The sequence below is a fragment of the Patiria miniata genome, unplaced genomic scaffold (assembly GCF_015706575.1).
Source record: "Patiria miniata isolate m_02_andy unplaced genomic scaffold, ASM1570657v1 HiC_scaffold_11, whole genome shotgun sequence".
Lineage (NCBI taxonomy): Eukaryota > Metazoa > Echinodermata > Asteroidea > Valvatida > Asterinidae > Patiria > Patiria miniata.
The window spans coordinates 5,758,246-5,782,468 of record NW_024037049.1 but is presented as its reverse complement, the minus strand read 5'-3'; the positions used below and the strand labels follow the sequence as shown (position 1 = coordinate 5,782,468).

Here is a 24,223-nt window from a genome sequence, read left to right as displayed (position 1 = left end):
AACCTTGATGCTAAAATTGAGGGAGTAAATTGTTTTACAAGATAATTTGAAGGCCAAACCAGTCTGTACGCTCTGGAAGATTGCTGAGCCTCCAACCATTCAAATGTGTTTGCAAGGACAGACATTTAAACTCTCAACACCATCAGTTAAAAGAAAATACATTAACCAAATTCTACTGTAGCTTATTATTTACAAATGACTTGGAAAAAAACACACCTATAACAATAGTACAATTGATGCATTAAATTGCATTGAGTTAAAGAGTTGCTCGAAAGAATCCTAGCGGCCACCTTGAGCAACTCAAAATGTTTTATAAAACCACAACTTTGGAAATGGGCATTGGGCATTAGGCAGCATATGTTGGTGTACATTAATAGCATTAGCAAACTGCTGTGACCCCCATTTTGCCATTACTCCCAAATTATGTATTAACCCTAACCGCCCTGAATCCTTCAAAATCCTCTTTGCCAAAGTGGAGGAATTTGGAGGATTGAGGTTACATGACAAAAGTGCGTTACTGGTTTTGTAGGATGCACTTTGTCAAGGTCTTGGGCCGGACCATGTGTTGTTTTTGCTCAGCCATGCATAAATATAAGCCTTGGTTATGCTTGAAATCCTCCGTACTGCTCCAGGATGTCACTGGCCAAGCCTCAACATATTGACAGTCACTGCCGCAGGATTTTGCAGGATTCAGGCAGTGGTCACCCCTCCACGGACCATATTCAAGAAATGATGGAGGAATTTGCAGGATTGAGGCAATATGCTATTTTTCCATGAGGCCAATCGGAGGATTTTGCAGGATTGAGGCTACATCCTAGCAAAAAGGCCTAGGGAGTTAAGGTTAACGATCAGTCACTTTAATGTTGCAAATATTGACTAACTTTGAAGATAAAAGATATATCTCAAACAATCTACAACATGGAAGCTTAAAGGGAGTTTTAGCAATTACAAATAAACATGTGAGAAGCTGCTCTGCCCCCTCTGCTACAAGTCAGAGTGCTAAGAATGGACAAATTGTGTCAATGAGGGCAGCAAACAGAAGAGGCCTGTTTGCTTGTCACATGGTACAGCTCTCGCTCTCTCCCAAAAATCATAGATGCTTGGCCTGTATTGGTTATCCGCAGCGCTAAATTGCCGCTAAACATAAACGATGCGTGGATGCTACTTTATTCTGCCAGGGAGAACATCTTTGTAAAAAACTGTGCCTCTCACCTTTGTTAAATCTACAAAACCAGATGCGCTGTCAGACAACAGGCCCAGATTGTTTCAATTCACGACCGAATCGTCAATTCAAATGTGTGAAATGCATGCACTATGCGCATGTACGAATATGGCACATAACAGTTGTTTGAATGTAGAGCCGTACCTCAATGTCGTCATAATGGGCTTGTAGCAGATGCTACCAACGGCTTTGTTTTGCTTCTGGCTTTTGGCAGAGGGGGCAGAGCTGCTTTTTAACTTGTATTGTTTTATGGCTGAAACTCCCCTTATTTAGTTTTTGATGTAGATTGCTTCAAATATATATAATCTTCCAACCTGGTCAATGTTTGCCACATTGAAGTGACTGATGTTTAAAGGACTACATTGTACTAGTCAAAATGCACCATTTGTAAAGCATTGTGGCTGGTTGGTCCATGTGTTACAAAAAGCAATATTAAGCAAATTGCCTGGTTTAGAAGTGCCAACTGTGACCCCTGACCCCAGGGACAGGACACTATGAACCCTTAAGTGGGTAGAGTACATCATAGTGACCCGGTCTGTACAGCAAAATGACCTGTGGTGAACAGCCTTCTGGGAAATCATGCGGGATGACTTTGCCTCCATCTCCTCGGTCCAGATAGACAACACGAACTCCGACCCCCAGGGCAGAGGTCAGCGCAATAATGTGAATATGATCACTCTCTCTGGCCATTGGTTCTACTTCCTGCACAAGACAAACAGATCCAAATGGATTTAATCCAACAAAAAACATAAGAATGAGAGTTATCGGCGTTTGACTTGTCTGTCGGTCTCAGATATCTCAATACGTTCTCATTGAACCCACAGTGGACATACACACACCAGGCCAGCCCTTTGGATATGGTTGGATATCTTAATACTCACCTTAATTCCTCACACTCAAAATGACTGGTCTAAATGCAGCAGTCCAGGGTTTCTCATATTTGCGCAGAGATTCGTCATCACTGACCATTAACGACAATTATGTACATTATTTTACATTATTTTTCTCATTTTCTTTGCCTTTCACAATACTGTGAAAACCTGGCCACGTTTTTCATTACTTAAGCATCCTATCAAACAAGGGGGTTGTCATCACTGACATAAGCATATTTTGTTGTAAAAGTCATACTTCATTCTCCACAAGATAGGATAAGCACTATCCCACTGGTAAAAATAAAGTGTGATGTTAATACGATGTATACCACTCCAAATTTAATGAGGTCTAGCTCCAAACAGGACGTCTAGAGAAAATTCATTGGCCATATTGTTCTGTAAGAATGTATGCAATAACTTGGAGTGTTTCAAAATGTCTGAACTATACATGTATACGCATTGGCAAGAGCAACTAAGGAATGGCATCCATTCTTGCAGCAGAAAGTCCTATAAAAAATTAAAGTTTACAATATGTGATCACTAATTTATCCAGCCTTGGATATGGGAAAAAAGACATACACTTGTGAGTAATGCTTGGTTTACGATGAGCCCAAAGCTGAGGAAAATAAATATAAAGCTTCAAATTAAGCAAATTGTTCATTTACCCGACGACAAAACTCCTTGACCGTCCTTTCACCTTCAATGAAATTCTTGTAGAATTCAGCCTCCTTCTGTAGTTGACCTGAGGTCAGTAACCTCAAATAGACCACGATGTAATCGCTGATTCCTTGGTCCCTGAAGGTATCAACCAGCTCATCTAATACAGGTTGTTTTTCAACTTGTTGAATCACCTCCATAAACTGTGGATCAACAAATCAACATCCACTGAGTGCTGGTTAAAAACGTGGTTTAACATAGAGGGAAACTGATTCATGAAGTGAAACAAATCAATAAAACAGGGACTGTGCATGGAAAGCGTTGGTGGGGCTGTATCACAAGAGTAAGTGCCCAAATTTATTAGAACATGTCTTTGTTTTGCATTTCACCACTTGAGGGAGTGGTTGTGCTCAAAACCCTGTGCTCAAAACAATCCATAAAATTTCACAGCCCAAAAAATCTGCAGTAACTCATCAACAGGGTCAGCGATGCTACTTCAGTATTTGGTGAGATTTGCTGGAAATACCCACAGGCACTCACCGTTTCATGAAAATCTGTGATGGTAAATGAGGGAAAACCAAGGGATACTAGTTGGTCCTTACTAATCTCAGCAGCTGCTTTAAACCTGTATGATCAAACAAAAATGTTGGAAATTGACACGTTTGCTTCAATATAATACATGTGCACAATGTACATGTACATTGTAGGGCATTATAGTCACACTATCCTTGGCAAGTCATCCTTTTGTGTTCTAAGGCCTCACGACCCCTCAAGTAGGTGTCAATCTTGTAACTAATTGGTCATGGTTCCCTTGAAACTGCACATTTAAAAAAAAAAAATCTATTTTTTGGGGGGGGGGGGGTTGGGGGTTTGGGTTGTTAAGTGGGGAGGGAGCGTAAAGTGAGAGGGGGGCACTGTACTCCTTGACCTACAAGGTAAATTCTACCTCGTCCTCTCGACCTTTTTTCAAGATTTCTTGTAAACAAACAAAAGTATTGGTTTGAAATATAAATCTCTTGTATTGGTCAGTTTTACCTTGAGAGTTCCTTTTTATCAGTGAGTAGCCTCTCTAGATAGGCAAAGCCAAATGCCCTGAAGAAGCAATTGCCATCACCTCGGGTTTTCCTGATGTGTGAGTATTGCATTGATAAATCCTACAAGAAAAAAAAACAATCAACAAGAAGTATAATCTGAGCAACAGAGGTTACTCTACATTACATCACTTAGCATTGGTGCACAAAAACTTTGCATTAAATTGGACCTTTCAAGACCTTATTGTGTCAATTTTCAGTGACAAAATATGTCCAACAGTGAGCCCACAGAGTGTTATGGTGTTTTTTATTCAAAGAATACTATTTTCTTATCTTTTTTTGTTGCAGTCATTCAATTTCAGAGACAGAGTTGCACAATCTTTTAGAGACAATTTTGAGATCAATTTTCCTCATAAAATATTCTGTTTTAATTTTTACTTGCAAAAGCCTATTTTGTATGTTAAAAGCCAAACATTTAACACAAATCTGGCATTTCAGTTGTGTGAGGTCACAGAAAAGGTCTGAGTACCGACACTGATGTCCAAGTAGAAGTCTTCAAATTCCACTCACGTCAATCTTAGCTTTATAGACTGGGTCATCAAGGTACTCCTCGCATAGGACATTGATTGGATATGTCTGACTGACCAATGGATTATTCTCTTTGATCTGGTTGAAAAATGAACAAAGATTAACAACAGTTTTTACTTTGTAAAGTTATCAAAATTGTAGTAGTTTTATGTATTATAAGATTCAGAAATAATACACAGCTGCTGATTTAGAAGAAAAACACCAAGCGAGTAGTGAGTCTATCATGTGGCTATTTGGTGAGACCATCTAATTAATCTGAAAAATAAGCCATTAGATGCCATCTTTTTAACTGGAAAGTATGATAGTCTGATCAAGGGTCTCAGAGAGCATATGCACAAATATTTTCATGAACACCAAAATACCCAAACTTGACCAACTGCATCAGAAGTAGCATTCATGGGATCATTATATTTGAACAAAGATTCATCACCATTCACTAATAGTTTGAGACCGGTTGCATTTCTTCACGAAACTTGGTTGTTTCTATGATATACTCCAATCCATCTCATGCTCATAGATACTGCCATCTTAGTGACTTCATTGAAAATACGTCCCATCATGCTGCGGATACAATGGCATAATGGGATGTTTTTTCAGTAAAATGCCTCAAAGATTACCACATAATCACAAAGATGGCGGTATACGTGAAACGGTCCATTGAAAGCCTGTGCTTCCCTCACTCAAAGCATCAAGTCCTGATTAGAAAAAGCAACTGGGCTATGCTTACCTCATTCTGAATGCGTTCTTGTTGGGCAATAATCGCCTCATCACGTGCCATGCCTAAACACCACATACACATAAAAAATAACAGAAAATACAGTTAATGAGGAATTCTTGTGTTGTACTAGTTGTTTGAAAGTGGACAGGGAATAAGGTGCAAAATTCCTAGTTTTGACTACCTCTTGATAATGCCAATTCGAAGACGATGTCTAGTTATCTCCAAGTTTCCTCTCAGAGTTACAGGACAACTAAACGTCTAGAGGTAGGGAATTTGATTTTTCCGGCTTTTAATCTAGTAAGTAGCCTCCACAGCAAATATCAAGTGGAATAACAGTCTAGATTTCAAATTCAGGGAACACAACTGGTCAAGTTATTGTTCACGCATTGCTGTGTGGATCACAATACGGCAATTGTGTAGTTATGGGTACCGTTCCTATAGAGCGTGTATAACTTAAGTTGACCTCAAAACCCTGCAAGATTTTACAAGAATACAGCACAGTCCAGGCCCCATGTATAGGATCTACGGGTGTAATGTCCTACATGTATTTTTTTCATTTATTTTGTGTCCTGACAGGGCCCATCCAATCAAGGGCAATAAATGGGTATTTCGAAAGAAAGGAAAAGCATTACAATTTATAACATATTGAAAATTCTGCAAATTGATGACTAATGCCCCACAGCAGTATACAACTTATCAGAAACAAGGATACATACAGCTACCTTACTTTTCCATTTAAATATAAACTTAAAATTGTTGACCTCAACTGCAGTTCAATCAATCATGCGGATAACAAGTGGGTAAATTCAACCACAATAGTCTGACACTAAACTAGTCAGCGTTTGGTACCCAGACACTCACATGAAAAGTAAACGTGGGCAGGCCATCACCGGGGAAGTTTTTTATTGTTAGGCAAATTAAGACTAAGTTATGGGGACTTTCTGCTGTCCCCACAGGGTCTTCGGTCCCCATAGTACCATGGGACAATTCGTGTGTAGTCCTAACGGTTACAGAACAAGTAGGTGTGGGCGTTATAGGGAAGTTTTCATTGTTTGGGTAATCAGGACTGAGTTATGGGGACTTTCTGCTGTCCCCACAGGGTCTTTGGTCCCCATAGTACCATGGGACAACTCGTGTTTAGTCCACACAACTACGGAACAATGTGTGGACTGGCGAGACTTACTAAGGCCAAGCAAAAAATTTTACCATTTTCTCGTACCCGCCCGCCTCTTATTTTCTCTCTTTTTCCCCCTTTTTTATAATTCATACATTTGCAATATCTTTTGGCACATATATTGTCACTATTTTGCAGACTTGTACATGCATTTGAGTCACCAAACATCGAGTCCGAGTCCGAGTCATCTCTCCCAAGTCTGAGTCCGAGTCCTGAGTCATGCAGGTCGAGAGTCCGAGTCCGAGTCAGAGTCACCATTGATATTGGAAATAAAATTGAGGTACTGCTAAAACCTCACAGTGTAAATGTTTCCATTTTTCCACAGCTTTCTCTAATTTAATTAATGAACTGGAAATAAGGCAAGGCACCTGGTATGGAAAGGGTAATCTGGTACCAAACACTATCAAGCTTGCATTTAATACGCACTATTAAGTGTGGATGCTGGGGTACATGTTTTAATACATTGATTCCCCAAATCAGTATAGGCCTAGGGCGCGCTTGTGACGTGGCACTGGAGCCATGGAGGCGCGGCGCCTTGGAGCTGTGGAGTCGCGCGCAGGTAGAAGGCGCAATTCTCGGAGGAAGGTCGACTGCGGCTCCACGCAGCCATATGGAGGCGCGGATATGGAGTGGACAAATGGTGGAGTGGCCCTGTATTTTATAACTGTGCCGTACTTTTATAGTAGGCCTACTTGGACTATCTGCAACCTAACGTAGACTTCTCTTTCAGTTTTATGACCATTTTTGTGGTAGTTTTGAACAATCATGACAGTCATGACTTCTTGTGCATTTTGGTCGAAACTGACATAGGTTGCAGAAGTCATTTAGGAATGATAAAAAAACAATTGTGATTGAGGCTTTCTTGACCAAAACTAAAGAGGGGCCCGTAACTACACAATCGCCAGCTCCACAGCCTAGGCACCCATGCATGTAACACTAGGCTGACAGGTGAACCAAACGGACAATGAATGAAAGTTGAAACGCTGATGAAACATAGTCCGAGTAACCAGGACTCTACGAATCACCTTTTTTTTTTTACATTTGGACATGGTTTCACCCCCAAAACAGTCTTCAAACTGCCTTATGCGCCCCTGTAGGCTTCAGTGGGAATTGGAAATACAAATGGTGGTGGTTAGGTAATACATACCTTTTGGAAGAAAAGAGAAATTTCACCTTCAATTCGGGAAACATCCTTGTCACAAACACATTGTTTGAGGCTGCCATTTTGAATTCAGGAAAAGCATCAGACAGACCAATCACAGGGCACTTTGATTGGTCACCTGGATTGGTGACCAATCAAAGTGCCCTGTGATTGGTCAGGTGACAAATCAAAGTGCCCTGTGATTGGTCTGTCTGATGCTCGCCAAGAAACAGTCTATAGCCTAGTCCGAGTAACTAGGACTCTACGGATCGCTTTTTTAACATTCGGACATGGTCGGGCGATAGTAGACTCCTAGGTACGTGGCCGTATATGGGCACCATTAACGTGTTTTGACCATTTTCACTCGTACCCCTAATCAAAATCGTCAGATTTCACCACAAAAACAGTCTTCACACTGCCTTATGTGCCCCTGTAGGCTTCAGTGGGAATTGGAAATACAAATGGTGGTGGTTAGGTTCACATACCTTAGAGATACCTTTCAATTCGGAAACCGAGCCTCGCCGAGCTGTCGTGCCGGTAACCGCCATCTTGAATGTTGTTGTTGTGTACGATTCATTCAAATTCATTCCTGAACGGCACAGCCTGCACATATTGCATAGCCGTGTATGCGATATGTGCAGGCTGCGCGCACCGTTCAGGAAACAGTCGCTGGTGTACGCGTGCACACACGATATGCCCGACTGTGAATGCAGGCGTGCGCTTGGCCGGCGCGTCGTACGTCATCAGTTTGACCTCACAATTTGAATGAATCGTACCCAACAACAACATTCAAGATGGCTTTTACCGGCACGACAGCTTGGCGAGGCTCGGTTTCTGAATTGAAAGTGAAATTTCTCTTTTCTTCTCTAACTATGTGAACCTAACCACCACCATTTGTATTTCCAATTCCCACTGAAGCCTACAGGGGCGCATAAGGCAGTTTGAAGACTGTTTTTGTGGTGAAATCTGACGATTGTGATTGGGGATACGAGTGAAAATGGTCAAAACACGTTATTGGTAACCATATACGGCCACGTACCTAGGACTCTACTATCGCCCGACCATGTCCGAATGTTAAAAAAGCGATCCGTAGAGTCCTAGTTACTCGGACTTTCTATAGCCAGCAATGCACCAGTCTACTTTTCCCAAATTGAAGGTGAAATTTCTCTTTTTTTCCAAAAGGTATGTAAACCTAACCACCGCCATTTGTATTTCCAATTCCCACTGAAGCCTACAGGGGCGCATAAGGCAGTTTGAAGACTGTTTTAGGGGTGAAATCTGAAGATTTTTGATTACGGGTACGAGTGAAAATGGTCAAAAAAGTTATTAGTAACGCAATAAGGCTATGTATCTAGGACTCTACTATCGCCCGACCATGTCCAAATGTTAAAAAAGGCGATTCATAGAGTCCTAGTTACTCATGAAACATTAGTCTACATCATGTTTCCTTGCTGACGAACAACGGAGGAAAAAAACATGATATGCCCACTAGCTACCAGTAGTCCGAGTAACTAGGACTCTACGGATCGCTTTTTAACATTTGGACATGGTCGGGCAATAGTAGAGTCCAAGATCGATGGCCCTATTGCGGTTACTATTATTTTTTTTTTACCATTTCACTGCCTTATGCGCCCCTGTAGGCTTCAGTGGGAAGTGAAAATACAAATGGTGGTGGTTAGGTTTACATACCTTTAGGAAGAAAAGAGAAATTTCACCTTCAATTCGGGAAACATCCTTGTCACAAACGCCTTGTTTGAGGCTGCCAATTTGAATTCTGGAAAAACAGACTTGTGCATAGCTAGCTCTGGCTACACTGTTTCCTGGCAAGCATCAGACAGACCAATCACAGGGCACTTTTGGTCAGGTGACCAATCAAAGTGCCCTGTGATTGGTCTGTCTAATGCTTGCAGTGCGTTTTGGCGGTCATAACCAAGAATTGGTTCGGTGGTTTCTTGTCGGTGAATTTCTTCTGCAAATTTAATTGGGTTAGAATTACGCATGATCATGTAGTACTCAAATCCCCAAAACAATTAACCAAAGAGAAACCACCGAACCAATTCTTGGTTATGACCGCCAAAACGCACCCCAGCCCCTGAGCTATGCACAAGTCTGCTTTTCCTGAATTCAAAATGGCAGCCTCAAACAAGGCATTTGTGACAAGGATGTTTCCCGAATTGAAGGTGAAATTTCTCTTTTCTTCCTAAAGGGGAGTAAAGGTATGTAAACCTAACCACCACCATTTGTATTTTCACTTCCCACTGAAGCCTACAGGGGCGCATTAGGCAGTTTGAAGACCGTTTTGGGGGTGAAATCTGACGATTTTGATTGGGGGTACGAGTAAAAATGGTCAACAAAAATTAATAGTAACCGCAATAGGGCCATCGATCTCGGACTCTACTATCGCCCTAGACCCGTGAACGTGGCTATGTTGTGCCCATTCTTGAAAATCACGCATTCTCGAGAATGGGCGCGCATTCTTAAGAATGAGCGCCCATTCTTAAGAACGAGCACGCGTTCTTAAGAATGAGCGCTCATTCTTAAGATTGGGTGGGAATATCACGTGCACAATTTATGAATTTTGCCCAATCTTAACAAACATTGCACGACATAATTATGTTAAATGAATTGTATAGCGGTTAAAAGGGAAACAATTCATATAAAGAGGAAAGAAAATGTTCTATGCTTCTGTACTCGTATAACTACGATAATTTGAATCAAATTAAACCTGTTATTATTGCTTTTTTCTTCCCACTATGGGAAGTTTTGTAATAACGGAGGACTGGGAACTAGTCTGGGAAGTGCTTTATTTAGGCTAGACAAGTTACAAGTCCCTGCATGTATCATATGCGTGCCACGAAAAAAAAATGATGTCCAGAAGCTGCCAAAATTGCTCTTTTGACTAGATAGTAGGGCCTATCTAGTCAAAAGAGCAATTTTGGCAGCTTCTGGCTAGTAGATAGAATCCAGCTTTGCGACGTTATGGTGGGGTGTGAACAATAAATTGGTGGCAATTTAAATGGGAAATAGCATTAGTACTATGGGATGTCGCAGTATTCATTCTCATTCTTCACATTCTTCATTCTTACGTCCCCCCCCCCCCCGCTTTTATTATCCCAAAACTCAGAATTCTTTGCACTAGTATTATTATGTCTCTTATTTTTTCCCGCCCCCCCATATCAATACGCACGTACGCCTTTACTTATCATATCCACTCTACTTTTCAGCGCCTTGCGTTGCAACAGTATAATTATTGAGAATCTGTGAACGAGGATTCAGCTAGACTTGCCAAGCGCAGCCGGTGCTCGGCATCGACAAGACCGTTATCTTGTCGCGCATTCTCAAGAATGTGCGCTCAATCTGGAAGAGTTATTTTTTGCCAAGATTGAGCAAGGATCCAGTTGCACATTCTCAAGAATGTGCTTGCCCATTCTCGAGAATGCGTGATTTTCAAGAATGGGCACAACAGCTATATAGTCGTGTTCCCTAACGTGGCGCACTTCGAAGCTTACCCAACTTTCCTCGTGTAGTATTGCCAAACCTCTTTGTTGACAAACCTCAAATTCATGCAGTGAAAAACTGGTACTTTTACCTTATTAATGCTTGCTATTTAACCTCTGTGAACAATTTCGGTTTCATAAAATTTAAGCCGAAATTGAAAAACGGTGGCGTCCGGAAATTGGGCACAAATTGGCGGAGTGTTCCCTAACGTGGCGCACTTAAATAAATCTCGGAAAATTCCAAGTTAACATTTAAGAATTTCTGTAAACTTGATAAATTTTGATAAGTCATTATTATCTCTACTTACATACCCAGCCAGATGTTTGTCAGAAAATTATTTTCTTATTTTTCGGGGCATTTTCAAAGGGTTCACTTTGCACTTGAAAATAAAATCGGAAAATCACGCCAAAAGAAATTTTTCTTTTAACTTTGTAGCGGGTAAATAAACTCGCGATTTATAAACGGGAGTGTTTAGAACTTGATGAAATTTCACTTTCTGTGAAATTTCAGTTAAAACTTTTGCAGTAGCTAGGCGCTACAGGCGAAAAATCAAAGTGCGCCACGTTAGGGGCCGCGCCACGTTAGGGTACATCAACAATATACATCACGTTCACGGGTCTACTATCGCCCGACCATGTCCAAATGTTAAAAAGCGATCCGTAGAGTCCTAGTTACTCGGACTACCCACTAGCCTACTCCTACGTAGGGTTTAGCTAGATTTCAGTGGAATAATATAAACTCATCATTATACCCGTAAGCTCTTCAATTTCTTGGTCAGTACCACCCAGGGCATCCGACTGTATCTGATTTTCTTCCATGATCGATGACAAACTCAGCTAGATAGCAATGACCAGCAGATCAGCATGCACTATGCACGGACTGCACAACAAAACAAGTTACAAGCGCAGCGCAGCACGCGAGCCTAGAATAGCGCCCTCTAGACCCACCACTCACTTTTTTTGGTTGGGGGGGGGGGTGTTCGGTTCCAAGATTTGTTAGAGAATTAAAAAAGGAGAATTACAAAAAAAATATTAATTAACTAAAAGTTCAGTTGTTAATATTCAAAGCCATACAAACCTAACATTCGAGTTGGATGATTTTTCAAACATAACTTATCTCAATTCATCTCCATCTGTGTATCTTAATCTCCACTTAACCTACCGTTTACTTTCACACATAAATTTTTCGCCACTTTGCCACTTTTCTAAATAATCATCTCAAAATATGTCAAAACCTGTATATTTCTCAAACATAAAGAGGAAACCTGCAAGGTTAAGCTTGTTTACCTGAACGTACGATCCATATGAGATCATTTTAGTGAGGCAACTTTTGCCAAGTGATGACATGCCACCTCAACGAATTCCCCTCCCATTCCTGTTATTTACAATTTATTTTCAGTTCCTTTGCACTAAAAGATAACTCACACACAATAAGATTGATTAATAAACTGCAAAGTTGTTTTAATTACACTGTAACATATTTCATTTTCCTGGGTTAATCATTCTCAACTTGATGACACACAACTTTACTGGGTTGACACAAAACATTTCTTATTCAAAGGTTTACTATGATGACACCCACAAAACCGAGGTAACAAATATATACATCAAAGGCAAAAACTACATGGATGACTACAAATATGTGGCATTTCTTCCAAATCTGGGTAAATAGTTTAAATAAAGGCAATAAGGCACATGTCAACCCAAAAATGTGCATGTGTTGGACACTATTGCACTTAAAAAGATTCTGAAAGCTAAGGAAGCAATATTTACATGGAAACAATCTGACATTTTCTCAACGCAAGATAGTGTGCCAAAATTAACAAATTAAAAAAAAAAAAAAAATTATCAACAAATTCATTACAATATTAATCTTGCATAATGTGATTACCAAATAATGTTTACTGATTGTACTTTTCAACAGTGTTTCATATTCACATTCATATCAAAAGTTTATCATTACCAGAAACACAAGATGTACAAATTATACATTACAACTAAAATTATTTTGTTATGCGGAAATATCATGGAATGGATATCTTTACAATTTCTTGATTTTGAAGAAAATGCTTTCAGTTGTCAAATTTCTAACTGAAAAGTAAGTATAAATACATGTATACCAGTTTATAAAAAATAAAGTTGAGTCTTTTTGAAAGTATTTCTGTCCGTCAAGAGTTGACTCAAAACCCTTCTGAAATATGTTTATCTGTTTTTGAAATATGTTTGACAGGAAACATCTTGTAAAACCTCGAATACATATATCTGGAATAAATATCTTGTATATTGAATAGATTTGTTTAATGCCTAGAAATCTGGACAGACATATAAGTATCTGTACATGCTCATGATAACATAGCCACGGTGGTTCATATCAAGGTCTATATGCTAGACCCAATGAGAAAGTCAAGGATGACAGTCAATATCAGTCTTGAAGAGTAAATGTTGGAAAGTTAATAATCACACAGGTAGCTCCACATGACTGCAAGCACATGTCTGTATATATAACCACTATGGGCTTATTTTTCATTTGAAGCAAGATATGCGACGGAGGGGACCCCCCTCCCCCTTTTTGGGTTGGTCATTGTGTTCCTAGAAACTCAGGAATTCTTTGAGATATGTAGGGGGATGTGCTAGGTAACATAGTTTGGAGTGTGTATAGGGCATAGGTACAGTAGGGGTGGGGGTAGGGGTGGGAGTGGGGCTGGGAGAAGGGTTGGGGGGGGGGGTGGCAGGGCTACCGCTCTGTCTGAAATTGTGCATGGTATATTATCTTCAGGTGATGACAAACCTATGCCTACATGCAAGCTGGTAAGTGGCATCCAGCATTGACAGGTCTTTTCTTGCACCATAACCCATACTTAGACAGGGAGCTCACCAATGGACATGCAGGCACAAACTGTTAAGTGTAGCCATACATGTAAATAAGGCAATAATGAGATGATGTTCTATACACAGATCCATATTCAACTATTGGTCATTTACAGGTCTGTGCCGAGGCCTGGATTGGCTGCAGAGTAAGGCACGGTGGTCTCTGCATACACTCTATTGGCTTGCATCATGGCAATCCTCTCTCTCTGACATTCTTTCTCCTCTTGCTCTTGGTCTAATGCCTTCTTCTCCTGGATGAAAAAAAAATATTCAAATCAAACAATTAAACAATGACTAACTGAAAGTACGAGCCCTTTCCAGTGTTGCTTTTATTGGCACTTTATCTAGCAGTACAAAAGTTAGTCACTTTTGAATCACACATCGACAAAAAAAAATTGGCCGATGTTTAGAATTTGGCTGCCAGACAATAATAACGTTCTGGCAGCGAAGGCTGGTTCCCGCCCCACAATCAGTATCGATTATGAATGGACTGGAAAGCAGATCTGTTTGTACGCGAAACAAAAAGGTTGCAGAGATCCAAAAAAGGAAAAAAAGAGCTTTTTGTTGGAATAAATCACGCTGGTACAAGCTGAACATTTATTAATAGAAAAAAAATGAATTTGTTGTTGAAGAGTACAGGGAACGCAACAATACTCAATATGATTTACTCCATAAAGAATCACAAAGTACTTCATCATACCTCTTCATTTAATCTGTTATATTCATTGATTGCAAACTGGTACTTGGGTGAGGTGATTCCAAGAAAGTAGGCCAACTTCTCACCCATGAAGTCACAAGCTGAAATCAGTCAAAAACAAACAAGCGTAGTTTACTGAATGACTTCACTGGGTTAAGGGCATTGGGGGTGGTGTATTACTTTGAGAAGTGTTTCCAGAAGTAAAACATTTCAGCTTAAAAGTCATTTCATGTCATTTTGTGTATCAACATGCCTTTACAGTTTGTCTTATTCATAACACGATTTCTCTTATTTTTCTACCAATGGTCACAATGGCACAGGTCTGAATCCTAGTTTGAATCGTGCAGTTCAGTCAGGTTTCTCAACAAATAATAAAGTTCAAAAGCTGTGCATTATTTCATATATTTCATTAAAATACCACATTTAGTACTTACCCCCTACTGTTTTTGTGGCTGCTACTACTGTGTAATACCACAGATATGGAAGCCAGGTCATTGTTTTCTGCAGAGGTTTAGAGAGTGAAAAACATTGTTAACAGTCTCCGAGAAATGGTCTCAATTCCTACAGAATAGGAACCCTCATACAAGGCAGGCTGCCAAGGATTGATTGAAGGCACGTACTTAAACTGCAAAGTTTAATTTCCAAATTCAGTATTGCGCAGAGCAAGAATCATTTGAACAGCTGAATTCAAAAGGACAAAAAGTAATCAAAGACTTTTCGCAGTTAAAATTATTCATTATTACAGCATCTCATCAGACTCGGTAAAATAATTGCTACCCGTGAAGAGATGCAAGAGATTTCTAAGAAATGTAATTTTTTTAGCTGTACACACTTTTTTTCGTGTCATATAACGGTAATGTATCTGTGCAACAAAAACTACATGTGGAGACTATTTATCTAAAACAAACTGCATCGAGTAAGAACATTTTATATTGATATTGATATTTACAACTTTAACATCACAAGAAACTGAGCTTTGCAGAGTAAGTAGTTTGGTTAGGCCAACAAAAAAAAATATTCGGTCTCTGGTTAGACCAAAGTTCCGGAATTGACCGGCCACGCGGCTTTTTTTTGTTTGTTTAAGCTTGGATTGTACAGACAAGGTAGGTACTAATTTGCTTTTTTGGTGTCCTCATGTACATTGGTGTCCTCCATAATTTGCCTTGGTGCTTTCGATCATTTGCCTTGGTGCAATTTCCCATTCCTTGGTGCTCTTTGGTAAAAAAAAATGAGGAGGTGCGGAAATAGAGGGCGCTGTTGGAGCTACCGCGGAACATTTTGGAAAAAAAAAAGATCGACACGCATGATTAAAATCGACGCGCGCGCTGACCAGAGACCGACTTATTTTTTTTTTTGGCCTTAAGTTATTTCCTTGATTTCTTACTGGGTCAGTTGTTGGTTCTGCCAGGGCCTTCTTAGACTCATCATCTTCATCAGAGCTGTATTCCTCAACAACCCCATCACTGAAGTGGATTACTCGCTTGGGTTTTCTAATGCCCACAGTGACATTATCAGGGGCGGTTGCTGATGTCTTAGCCTGTGCAATTGAATATGTAAAACACAGATTTAATGTAAAATTCAGTGGATAAAAACTTCAATGCACGTACATGTACTTGGCACTAGAAGAATGCACTGGTCCACAGTTACTGCTTAATTAATGTATTAATGTAATTAATAAGATTAAGAAATGTCCATTTTTGAATAATTTAGCATTCGATTACTTGAAACTGCATTGGACCAGAATTAGGATATTGGAACTGCCAAATGCAACTGAATGCTGCGGCGGTAAAAAGTTGCACAAAGAGTGTGCTGAACAATTTGCATGCAGCCATCAATATTGGGCGCTGAGTGGTTTGCAGTAAGTATTTTATTCTGTAAAAGGGCTTTTAAGGATGTAAACAATGAAGCTCTGTCAACAAAAAGTTACAGATAAAAAAAGTGGCACCTGACAATAAAGCGCTGCAACTTTACGATAAAATAACATCATGGTCGTGTGTGTATGTGCGTCTACAGTTTTTTTTCTTCTTTTTTTTTCTTTGCAATTCAAACCGGCAAAATGCTATTCAAATAGCATAAATATGCAGGGTCTCATTCCTATTTAGTAACAATGTTGGATGGCAAACAAAAGTTAGTTTATCAATCTAAAGACCAAAGTTGTGCACATAAACTTATCCTTTATTCAACAAACATCGTTCCACATTGTTTTCAGAAGGACACAATGGAGACTCCGTAGAATGACGTTTTCCGTTCGTGCGAGAATTATGGGCACGAAACTTTTGTGGCAGCCAATTTGACTCATCTGCAGATGACGGCGTTCTTGGTGCTTCCTTGACGTTCGATATTGTTCAAATTATTTTTCCATGTCGTTTATTAAGCATTCTTATAGCTCTACTGAGTGGAGCGTTGAACTACGGTACCCTCCGTACTAACGCTCCACCGATTTGACATACTTTGGTGACATGTACACGGTATGCATTTTGTGCATGCCCTCGCGAGGACAAAAGGTCCCCCAAAAAACTGATAAAGAGAATACAAATGAGAAAGACGGTAACCCTGGATAGATCCACACATTTATGACATTCCATAAGACCCCTTAAATTGTTCCAAACAACCGGTAATTTAAAAAAACAAAACGAAATAGTCTGAACTTACCGCTCACAATTAAACGTGTCTGCCGAGTTGTACAGTCCATTTCACTGACATGACTGATGCATAATTCATCGCGCGCGTGTGTGACGTCACTATTTAAAAAAAAAACAACCAAGTCGCGCTTAATCAATGACTGTTTCACGTACTGATATGTGTCCTGCGCCAAAAACCCACACTGTCAGACAGCGTGGGGCACATATGACTACATGAAACAGTCGTTGAGTGAGCGCAACTTGTTTTTCTTCAATAGTGATGTCACATGCGCACCCGATGAATTATGCATCAGTCATGTCAGTGAAATGGACTGTACAACTCGTCAGACACATTTAATTGTCAGTGGTAACTAAGTTCAGACTATTTTGGGTTTTTTTCAAAATTACCGGTTGTTTGGAACAATTTAAGGGGTCTAAATGGAATGTCATGAATGTGTTGATCTATCCAGGGATACTGTCTTTCTCATTTGTATTCTCGGTAATCCTTACTTTTAGGACCCCGTTCCTATAATAGGAAGGGAAAGACTCACCAAAACAGTTAAAAATGACACTCAAATTTGACATTCTGATATTTCTTGACACATCTGAAAAATTGGAAGTGACACCTTCTTGAATATCAGCAGGTTTAATTTTGTGGAAAGAGGGCAGGGCTTTGATTTATGAGGGAAATTCAGGGGTAAAAGACGACAGTGACAACCAGAAAACAGACTCAAAAACCAAGATGGCAAACGTGAAAGCTCGATGCAATGAATGCTAGATGCTGATTGACTGATAAAAAATATACATCTTATTTATTTTTTTAGCAGCCAATCAGCATCGGGCTTTCATTATGTAGGGCTTTCACTCGTGTTGTGAGAACTACAACATGCACGTCTGACTGCAAAAAAGGTAGGAAAGTCACATTTTCTTTGAAAGTGCTTTAAAAATTACAACTAACATGAGTTTATATGAAGAAAAAAGACTGCTTTAGCCTGCAAAAGTCACTTTGGTACTAGACAGTCATCTGCAAATGTCAGTTTTGAACAAAACTCGTAAAAAATAGAGGTGTCCTAAAGATAAGGATTACCGTATTCTCTTTACCAGTTTTTTGGGGGCCTTTTGTCCTCGTGAGGGCATGCACAAAATGCATACCGTGTACATGTCACCAAAGTATGTCAAATCGGTGGAGCGTTAGAACGGAGGGTACCGACCGTAGTTCAACGCTCCACTCAGTAGAGCTATCAATCATTCTTACAATATTAAAGTCCATAACTGTGTAGGGTTTAGTTTATGCAAGAAAAAAAATGGTCAAAGTAGGCCTACTACATTTTTTTTGTAAGTGCGCGAAAAATGGTCTTACGAGGATACATCAATAATGCACTTGTCAATTGTAAGACGCACCCTCGGACCCCCGGGGCATGTGCGTCAATGTCCACAGGACAGTCAAACTTTGGGGTCCAATGACGCACCCGTGCGTCTTGTTCATGACGAACCATTCACGCAGTTTGACGCTATTTATAACAAATTTTTGACGCACCATTTCTGGATAACAACTCACCAATGACGCACGTATGACGGACATAATAATCAACTAACGAATCTGGATAGCACGGCATGGAACACGCACACTTTGTGGACATGACTTGTGTGGCTGCCGTATTGTAATAACGATGTTTAATTTCCATTGCGACCCATGGGCACCAGTGGGGCTGGGGCGAGCGTCCGAGCGCATGCACTTCCAGCTGAGTTGAGAAGAGGAAACCAGCGAACCAATCGTGGCGATGGCTACATGTGCATCGAAAGCGCTGCCAGGGCGAAATTGCGAATTGTGTTGCGATGCTGAAACTTGATGATCGTTGGAAGCATTTTTGAATGATTTTTTCCCTCTTCTGATTAATATTCTAATCTGAATATAGGAACTCAGAAATCCTGGACTGAAAAAAATGGGATGTTAGCCGGGCCTTTATGATCATGGTCTATGAGTTGGCCATAGGGTTAGGAATGTACATAACGTAGGCCCGCGAAAATTTTCGCTTTGGGGGGGAAAAAATGCTATTTAGCTCGTGACTTTTCCGGACAAAGTTTAGAATATTGTTTAATTTTGAAAACTTATTTAATTGGCAACAAGTAAAATAGAAAATGTTAATATTTTTTGCTCACACTAATGAAATGAATAAATAAATGGAGATGGACGATCGGCCTAGCTTGGCAAGTCGGCTAGGATTCCAGGAGGGTTGTGACGATTAGGAGCCGAGAGGTGGGTATTTTCATGTTGTGCACAAATAGTGCATACATGCCATTTGATACTTTCAGGTTGTTTCTTCCTCGTCATGGAAAATCAAAGATGTACTTGCAAAATGTTGACTGAGTCGGATTTAAAATTTAATTTTCCAAAATTCAAAAAGGGACCCTAGCTACATGTATATATTCGGACCAATTTATTCAAAGAATCTGACATCAGTTCCATTCTTGAAATCAACAGTAAAGGTTTCTTTCAAGCAGGCCGCATTAATGTCAAATCCAGTGAGTGCATGAATCCTGAGGCTTCGGAAATCATGGTTGCAAAACCCTAATCCACTGCGATTAATAGCCGTGATTAATAACGTCCAAAAAAAATTCCTCAGGACAGCACCAACATGAACAACTTTTCTCATTTATCAATCGACGTAACATGAGCCTAACTGTCACTGCATTGACAAACCCGCAAAACGCTACTGAATCCCCGCGAGCCAGCAGACCTCTGCTGTGTCCGGAAACTGGACGCAGCTGTATTCATCAATGCATTTGATGTTCGTGGTTAAAATATAGCGAGTTGGAAAATGAGGCCATATTTATTTATCAGCAGCAATGTGAACAAGCTGAAGGTTATCGAAGACTTGGGGTGAAAAGAGTTGAAAATAGCCAGCAAAAAATAAAAGACAAATGCGAATGGTTCCAGCTTGCCAGGGATTTTGTCCGCAAGTAAGGGCCACGTGCTCAATGCGAGGTTGTCAGTAGTGTGCATACATGTACAATGTACTAGCTCTACTGAGTGGAGCGTTGAATTACGGGTACCCCTCCATACAAACGCTCCACCGATTTGCCATACTTTGGTAGCACTTACACGGTCGTCATGACGGTATGCATTTTGTGCATGCCCTCGCGAGGACAAGGCCCAAAAAAGCTGATAAAGAAAATACAAATGAGGAAGACAGTAACCCTGGATAGATCCACACATTCATGACATTCCATAAGACCCCTCAAATTGTTTCAAACAACCGGTAATTTTGAAAAAAGAACAAAATAGTCTGAACTTACCGCTCACAATTAAATGTGTCTGCCGAGTTGCACAGTCTATTTCACTGACATGACTGATGCATAATTCATTGCGCGCGTGTGTGACGTCACTATTGAAGAAAACAAGTTGCGCTTACGCAATAGCTGTTTCATGTAGTCATATGTGCCCCGCGCCGCCTGACTGTGGGTTTTTGGTGCGGGGCACATATCAGTACATGAAACAGTCATTGATTAAGCGCGACTTGTTTTTCTTCAATAGTGACGTCACACACGCGCGCAATGAATTATGCTGTTATTAGCTCTACTGAGTGGAGCGTTGAATTACGGGTACCCCTCCATACAAACGCTCCACCGATTTGCCATACTTTGGTAGCACCATACACGGTCGTCATGACGGTATGCATTTTGTGCATGCCCTCGCGAGGACAAGGCCCAAAAAAAACTGATAAAGAAAATACAAATGAGGAAGACAGTAACCCTGGATAGATCCACACATTCATGACATTCCATAAGACCCCTCAAATTGTTTCAAACAACCGGTAATTTTGAAAAAAGAACAAAATAGTCTGAACTTACCGCTCACAATTAAATGTGTCTGCCGAGTTGCACAGTCTATTTCACTGACATGACTGATGCATAATTCATTGCGCGCGTGTGTGACGTCACTCTTGAAGAAAAACAAGTCGCGCTTAATCAATGACTGTTGCATGTACTGATATGTGCCCCGCACCAAAAACCCACAGTCAGACGGCGCGGGGTACATATGATTACATAAAACAGCTACTGAGTAAGCGCAACTTGTTTTTCTTCAATAGTGACGTCACACACGAGGGCATGCACAAAATGCATACCGTCATGACGACCATGTATGGTGCTACCAAAGTATGGCAAATCGGTGGAGCGTTTGTATGGAGGGGTACCCGTAATTCAACGCTTAGCCCGACTGCGTCTGGCCGTACAGTACTATCGCAAGCTCTGTAGTACGGCCAGACGCCCGATGCTTCCACAGAGACTGAATTTTTTGGGCCGCCGATGTAGCGATTTTGCTACATCTTTCGATCGCGATTATCTTTTCATCCAGGACACAAATTTCCAAAGTTAAGGTTCGTAGTCGTAGAGCAACTCATACCTTTTTGAAAAAAACGTTCTTTGGTCTCAATATTTTCATCCATCTGGCCACAAGACGAATTTCAGTCATCAGATTCCACAAATATCGTCCCCCATGCGATCCCCCATGCGATTTCAAAATGGCGGCCGCGCTGTAATATATGCATTATGCGAGCGCGCTTGGGCAAGATAATGAATATGCATCATAGTTTATGACGTTTGTCGGACACTCAGCGCGGCTGGCCATACAAACACGAGGTCATGAACTAAATAATGCATATTCATTATCTTGCCCAAGCGCGCTCGCATAATGCATACATTACCGCGCGGCCGCCATTTTGAAATCGCATGGGGGATCGCATGGGGGACGATATTTGTGGAATCTGATGACTGAAATTCGTCTTGTGGCCAGATGGATGAAAATATTGAGACCAAAGAACGTTTTTTCAAAAAGGTATGAGTTGTTCTACGACTACGAACCTTAACTTTGGAAATGTGTGTCCTGGATGAAAAGATAATCGCGATCCAAAGATGTAGCAAAATCGCTACATCGGCGGCCCAAAAAATTCAGTCTCTGTGGAAGCATCGGGCGTCTGGCCGTACTACAGAGCTTGCGATAGTACTGTACGGCCAGACGCAGTCGGGCTATTCAACGCTCCACTAAGTAGAGCTAGGATCTATCCAGGGTTACTGTCTTCCTCATAAAGAAAATACAAATGAGGCCTCATTTGTATTTTCTTTATCAGTTTTTTTGGGCCTTGTCCTCGCGAGGGCATGCACAAAATGCATACCGTCATGACGACCGTGTAAGTGCTACCAAAGTATGGCAAATCGGTGGAGTGTTTGTATGGAGGGGTACCCGTAATTCAACGCTCCACTCAGTAGAGCTAACAATGTACATGTATTATGCACCCCCTTGACATGCTTGACGCACCCCCTTCGTCGCGATTTGACTGACCATTTTAGAGACATGACGCACATGCCCCGGGGTCCAAGGGTGCGTCTTACAATTGACAAGTGCATAATACCCCCATAACCATAAATTTGTGCATAAACTGCATTGCTTGTTTTGTCATCCATACAAATTACAACGTACACACACAGATGATGCCAACTGGTGCGAATGTTTTTCAACAAAACTAAAATTATAGGGGGCCCGTATTCTGTGGTATATAAACAATCGCCCAAATAAAAGTCCGTTCATACGTTACCGGTTCTTCTTGAAGAAGAATACTGGCAGTAGCACTTGTCTTAGGCTGTGATAACACGGATTCGTCCATGTTAAAAACTGATCAACACAATGTAAAACGCAAGTGGCGATCACGGGAGGAAATTACCCGAGCTCCGATACGCGATTATTCACACTGATATGACGTAGCATGGTTCCAACAGTTTGGCAAGTTTTACATTAAAATTACAATTTGGGGAAAAGGACTTCAGGTGCAAAATTGGTATGGCGCGCAAATAATTAAAAATGAATCATAGAAAAATGATACAGGCGCGTCCAACCTCTTTCCTAGTGTCTACCTCGATACAATTCCCCATGTGGTAACTTATTATTATTTGTAAGTCATGAATTTATATCTCAGAAAAGACTAGGTGGAAAGGCATAGGAAACAGCACACCGCCTGCATATTACATCCCTGCTGAGGAGATTATGTAGTATTCCACCAGAACCAGAACCCACCGACTTAATTGTTCGGGTATTTTCAACAACCAAAAAAATATCTGCTTGGAGTTTTGGAACCATACAAAAATTGTTAAGGGGTTTCAGCCCCTTCTCCCTTTTCAAGAAAAGCTCTCCGTCCTATAAATTGACATATTTTTCGTTATTTTCATCCCGGTCCCCCCCCCCACCCCTTCACATCACGCAAGGCTGAAACGCGTGGCCATCAGCTCAGGTTTCCGACCGGCCAAGTCCAACCCGCGCGGATAACCGAGCCTACATGATACGGTAACTGCCAAATAGCAGGATCGAATGATCGATCATCGGGGACGGGCTACTGCAGTTGCCATGGCATAAGCGGCGGACGGAGGGATGGAGGCAGGGTGTAACATTGCCCGAAAACAAAACAAAAACAAAACAAACTGAGCGCCCCCATCAACGAATGAGGTTTAGCCCTGAGTCTCCATCACAAGAGGGAGAGTCAAGTTGGCGTACTTTCCTCGGTTTCCCGCTGTGACCCGAGTTCGATTCCCGTCTGGGCCAAAATGATGTGGATTGGATTTTCGGTCCCTATACCTGCTATTCCGTGGGTTCCCTCAGAATACTCTTTATTGGGTTTAACTCCCACCTCTCAAACTGTAATTTCTTCTTACATGTCTTCTATCTACAGTTTTTTTCGGGCTTGCGAACTACAGCGCCTAGGTGCTTTTCAGGAATCCTTGGTTTCAGTTTCAAATTAATAAAAGATGTGTAAAAGACATTTAATTGTTCATGAGAAGGTATATTGTTCCGAGGATAATCTCAGGCGCGGACCCAGGGGGGGGGGGGGGGGGGGGTCAACCCCCCCCAGCTCTGTCCAAAAAAAAAATCATACAAATTCCTAAAAAATAAGTAGAACCCTCCCCCCCCCCCCCCACACTGTGACACCCCCCAAAAATTATACTGGTATAATGTCCGCCTGTTCAAAATACGGTACACCATTCTGTAAGCTAGTGTTAATAATCGTCGAATTTGAACAGCGCCCCCTATTGAAATATGGACACCCCCCCCCCCCCCCCCCCCCCCACGTGGTGAAATGCCGTCCTCAC

General features: G+C 41.0%; 2 protein-coding genes across 2 annotated transcripts; both read right to left on the bottom strand.

Moving 5' to 3' along the window:
• Positions 1–1,016: 1,016 nt before the first annotated feature.
• Positions 1,017–11,812, bottom strand: LOC119743057 (ubiquitin thioesterase OTUB1-like). The gene is made up of 7 exons (XM_038219398.1): positions 11,653–11,812; positions 5,098–5,150; positions 4,353–4,448; positions 3,787–3,905; positions 3,292–3,376; positions 2,760–2,954; positions 1,017–1,924 (listed from the first exon to the last, which is right to left on the bottom strand). The coding sequence occupies exons 1-7, from the start codon at positions 11,717–11,719 to the stop codon at positions 1,715–1,717; spliced, it is 825 nt and encodes a 274-aa protein (XP_038075326.1). The 5' UTR covers positions 11,720–11,812; the 3' UTR covers positions 1,017–1,714.
• A 524-nt stretch (positions 11,813–12,336) lies between these two features.
• LOC119743033 (protein FAM177A1-like) lies at positions 12,337–22,919 on the bottom strand. Its single transcript, XM_038219354.1, has 5 exons — positions 22,681–22,919; positions 15,850–16,002; positions 14,900–14,966; positions 14,469–14,566; positions 12,337–14,019 (listed from the first exon to the last, which is right to left on the bottom strand). Exons 1-5 carry the CDS (start codon positions 22,747–22,749, stop codon positions 13,879–13,881), a joined length of 528 nt encoding a protein of 175 aa, XP_038075282.1. The 5' UTR covers positions 22,750–22,919; the 3' UTR covers positions 12,337–13,878.
• Between the last annotated feature and the right edge of the window lie 1,304 nt (positions 22,920–24,223).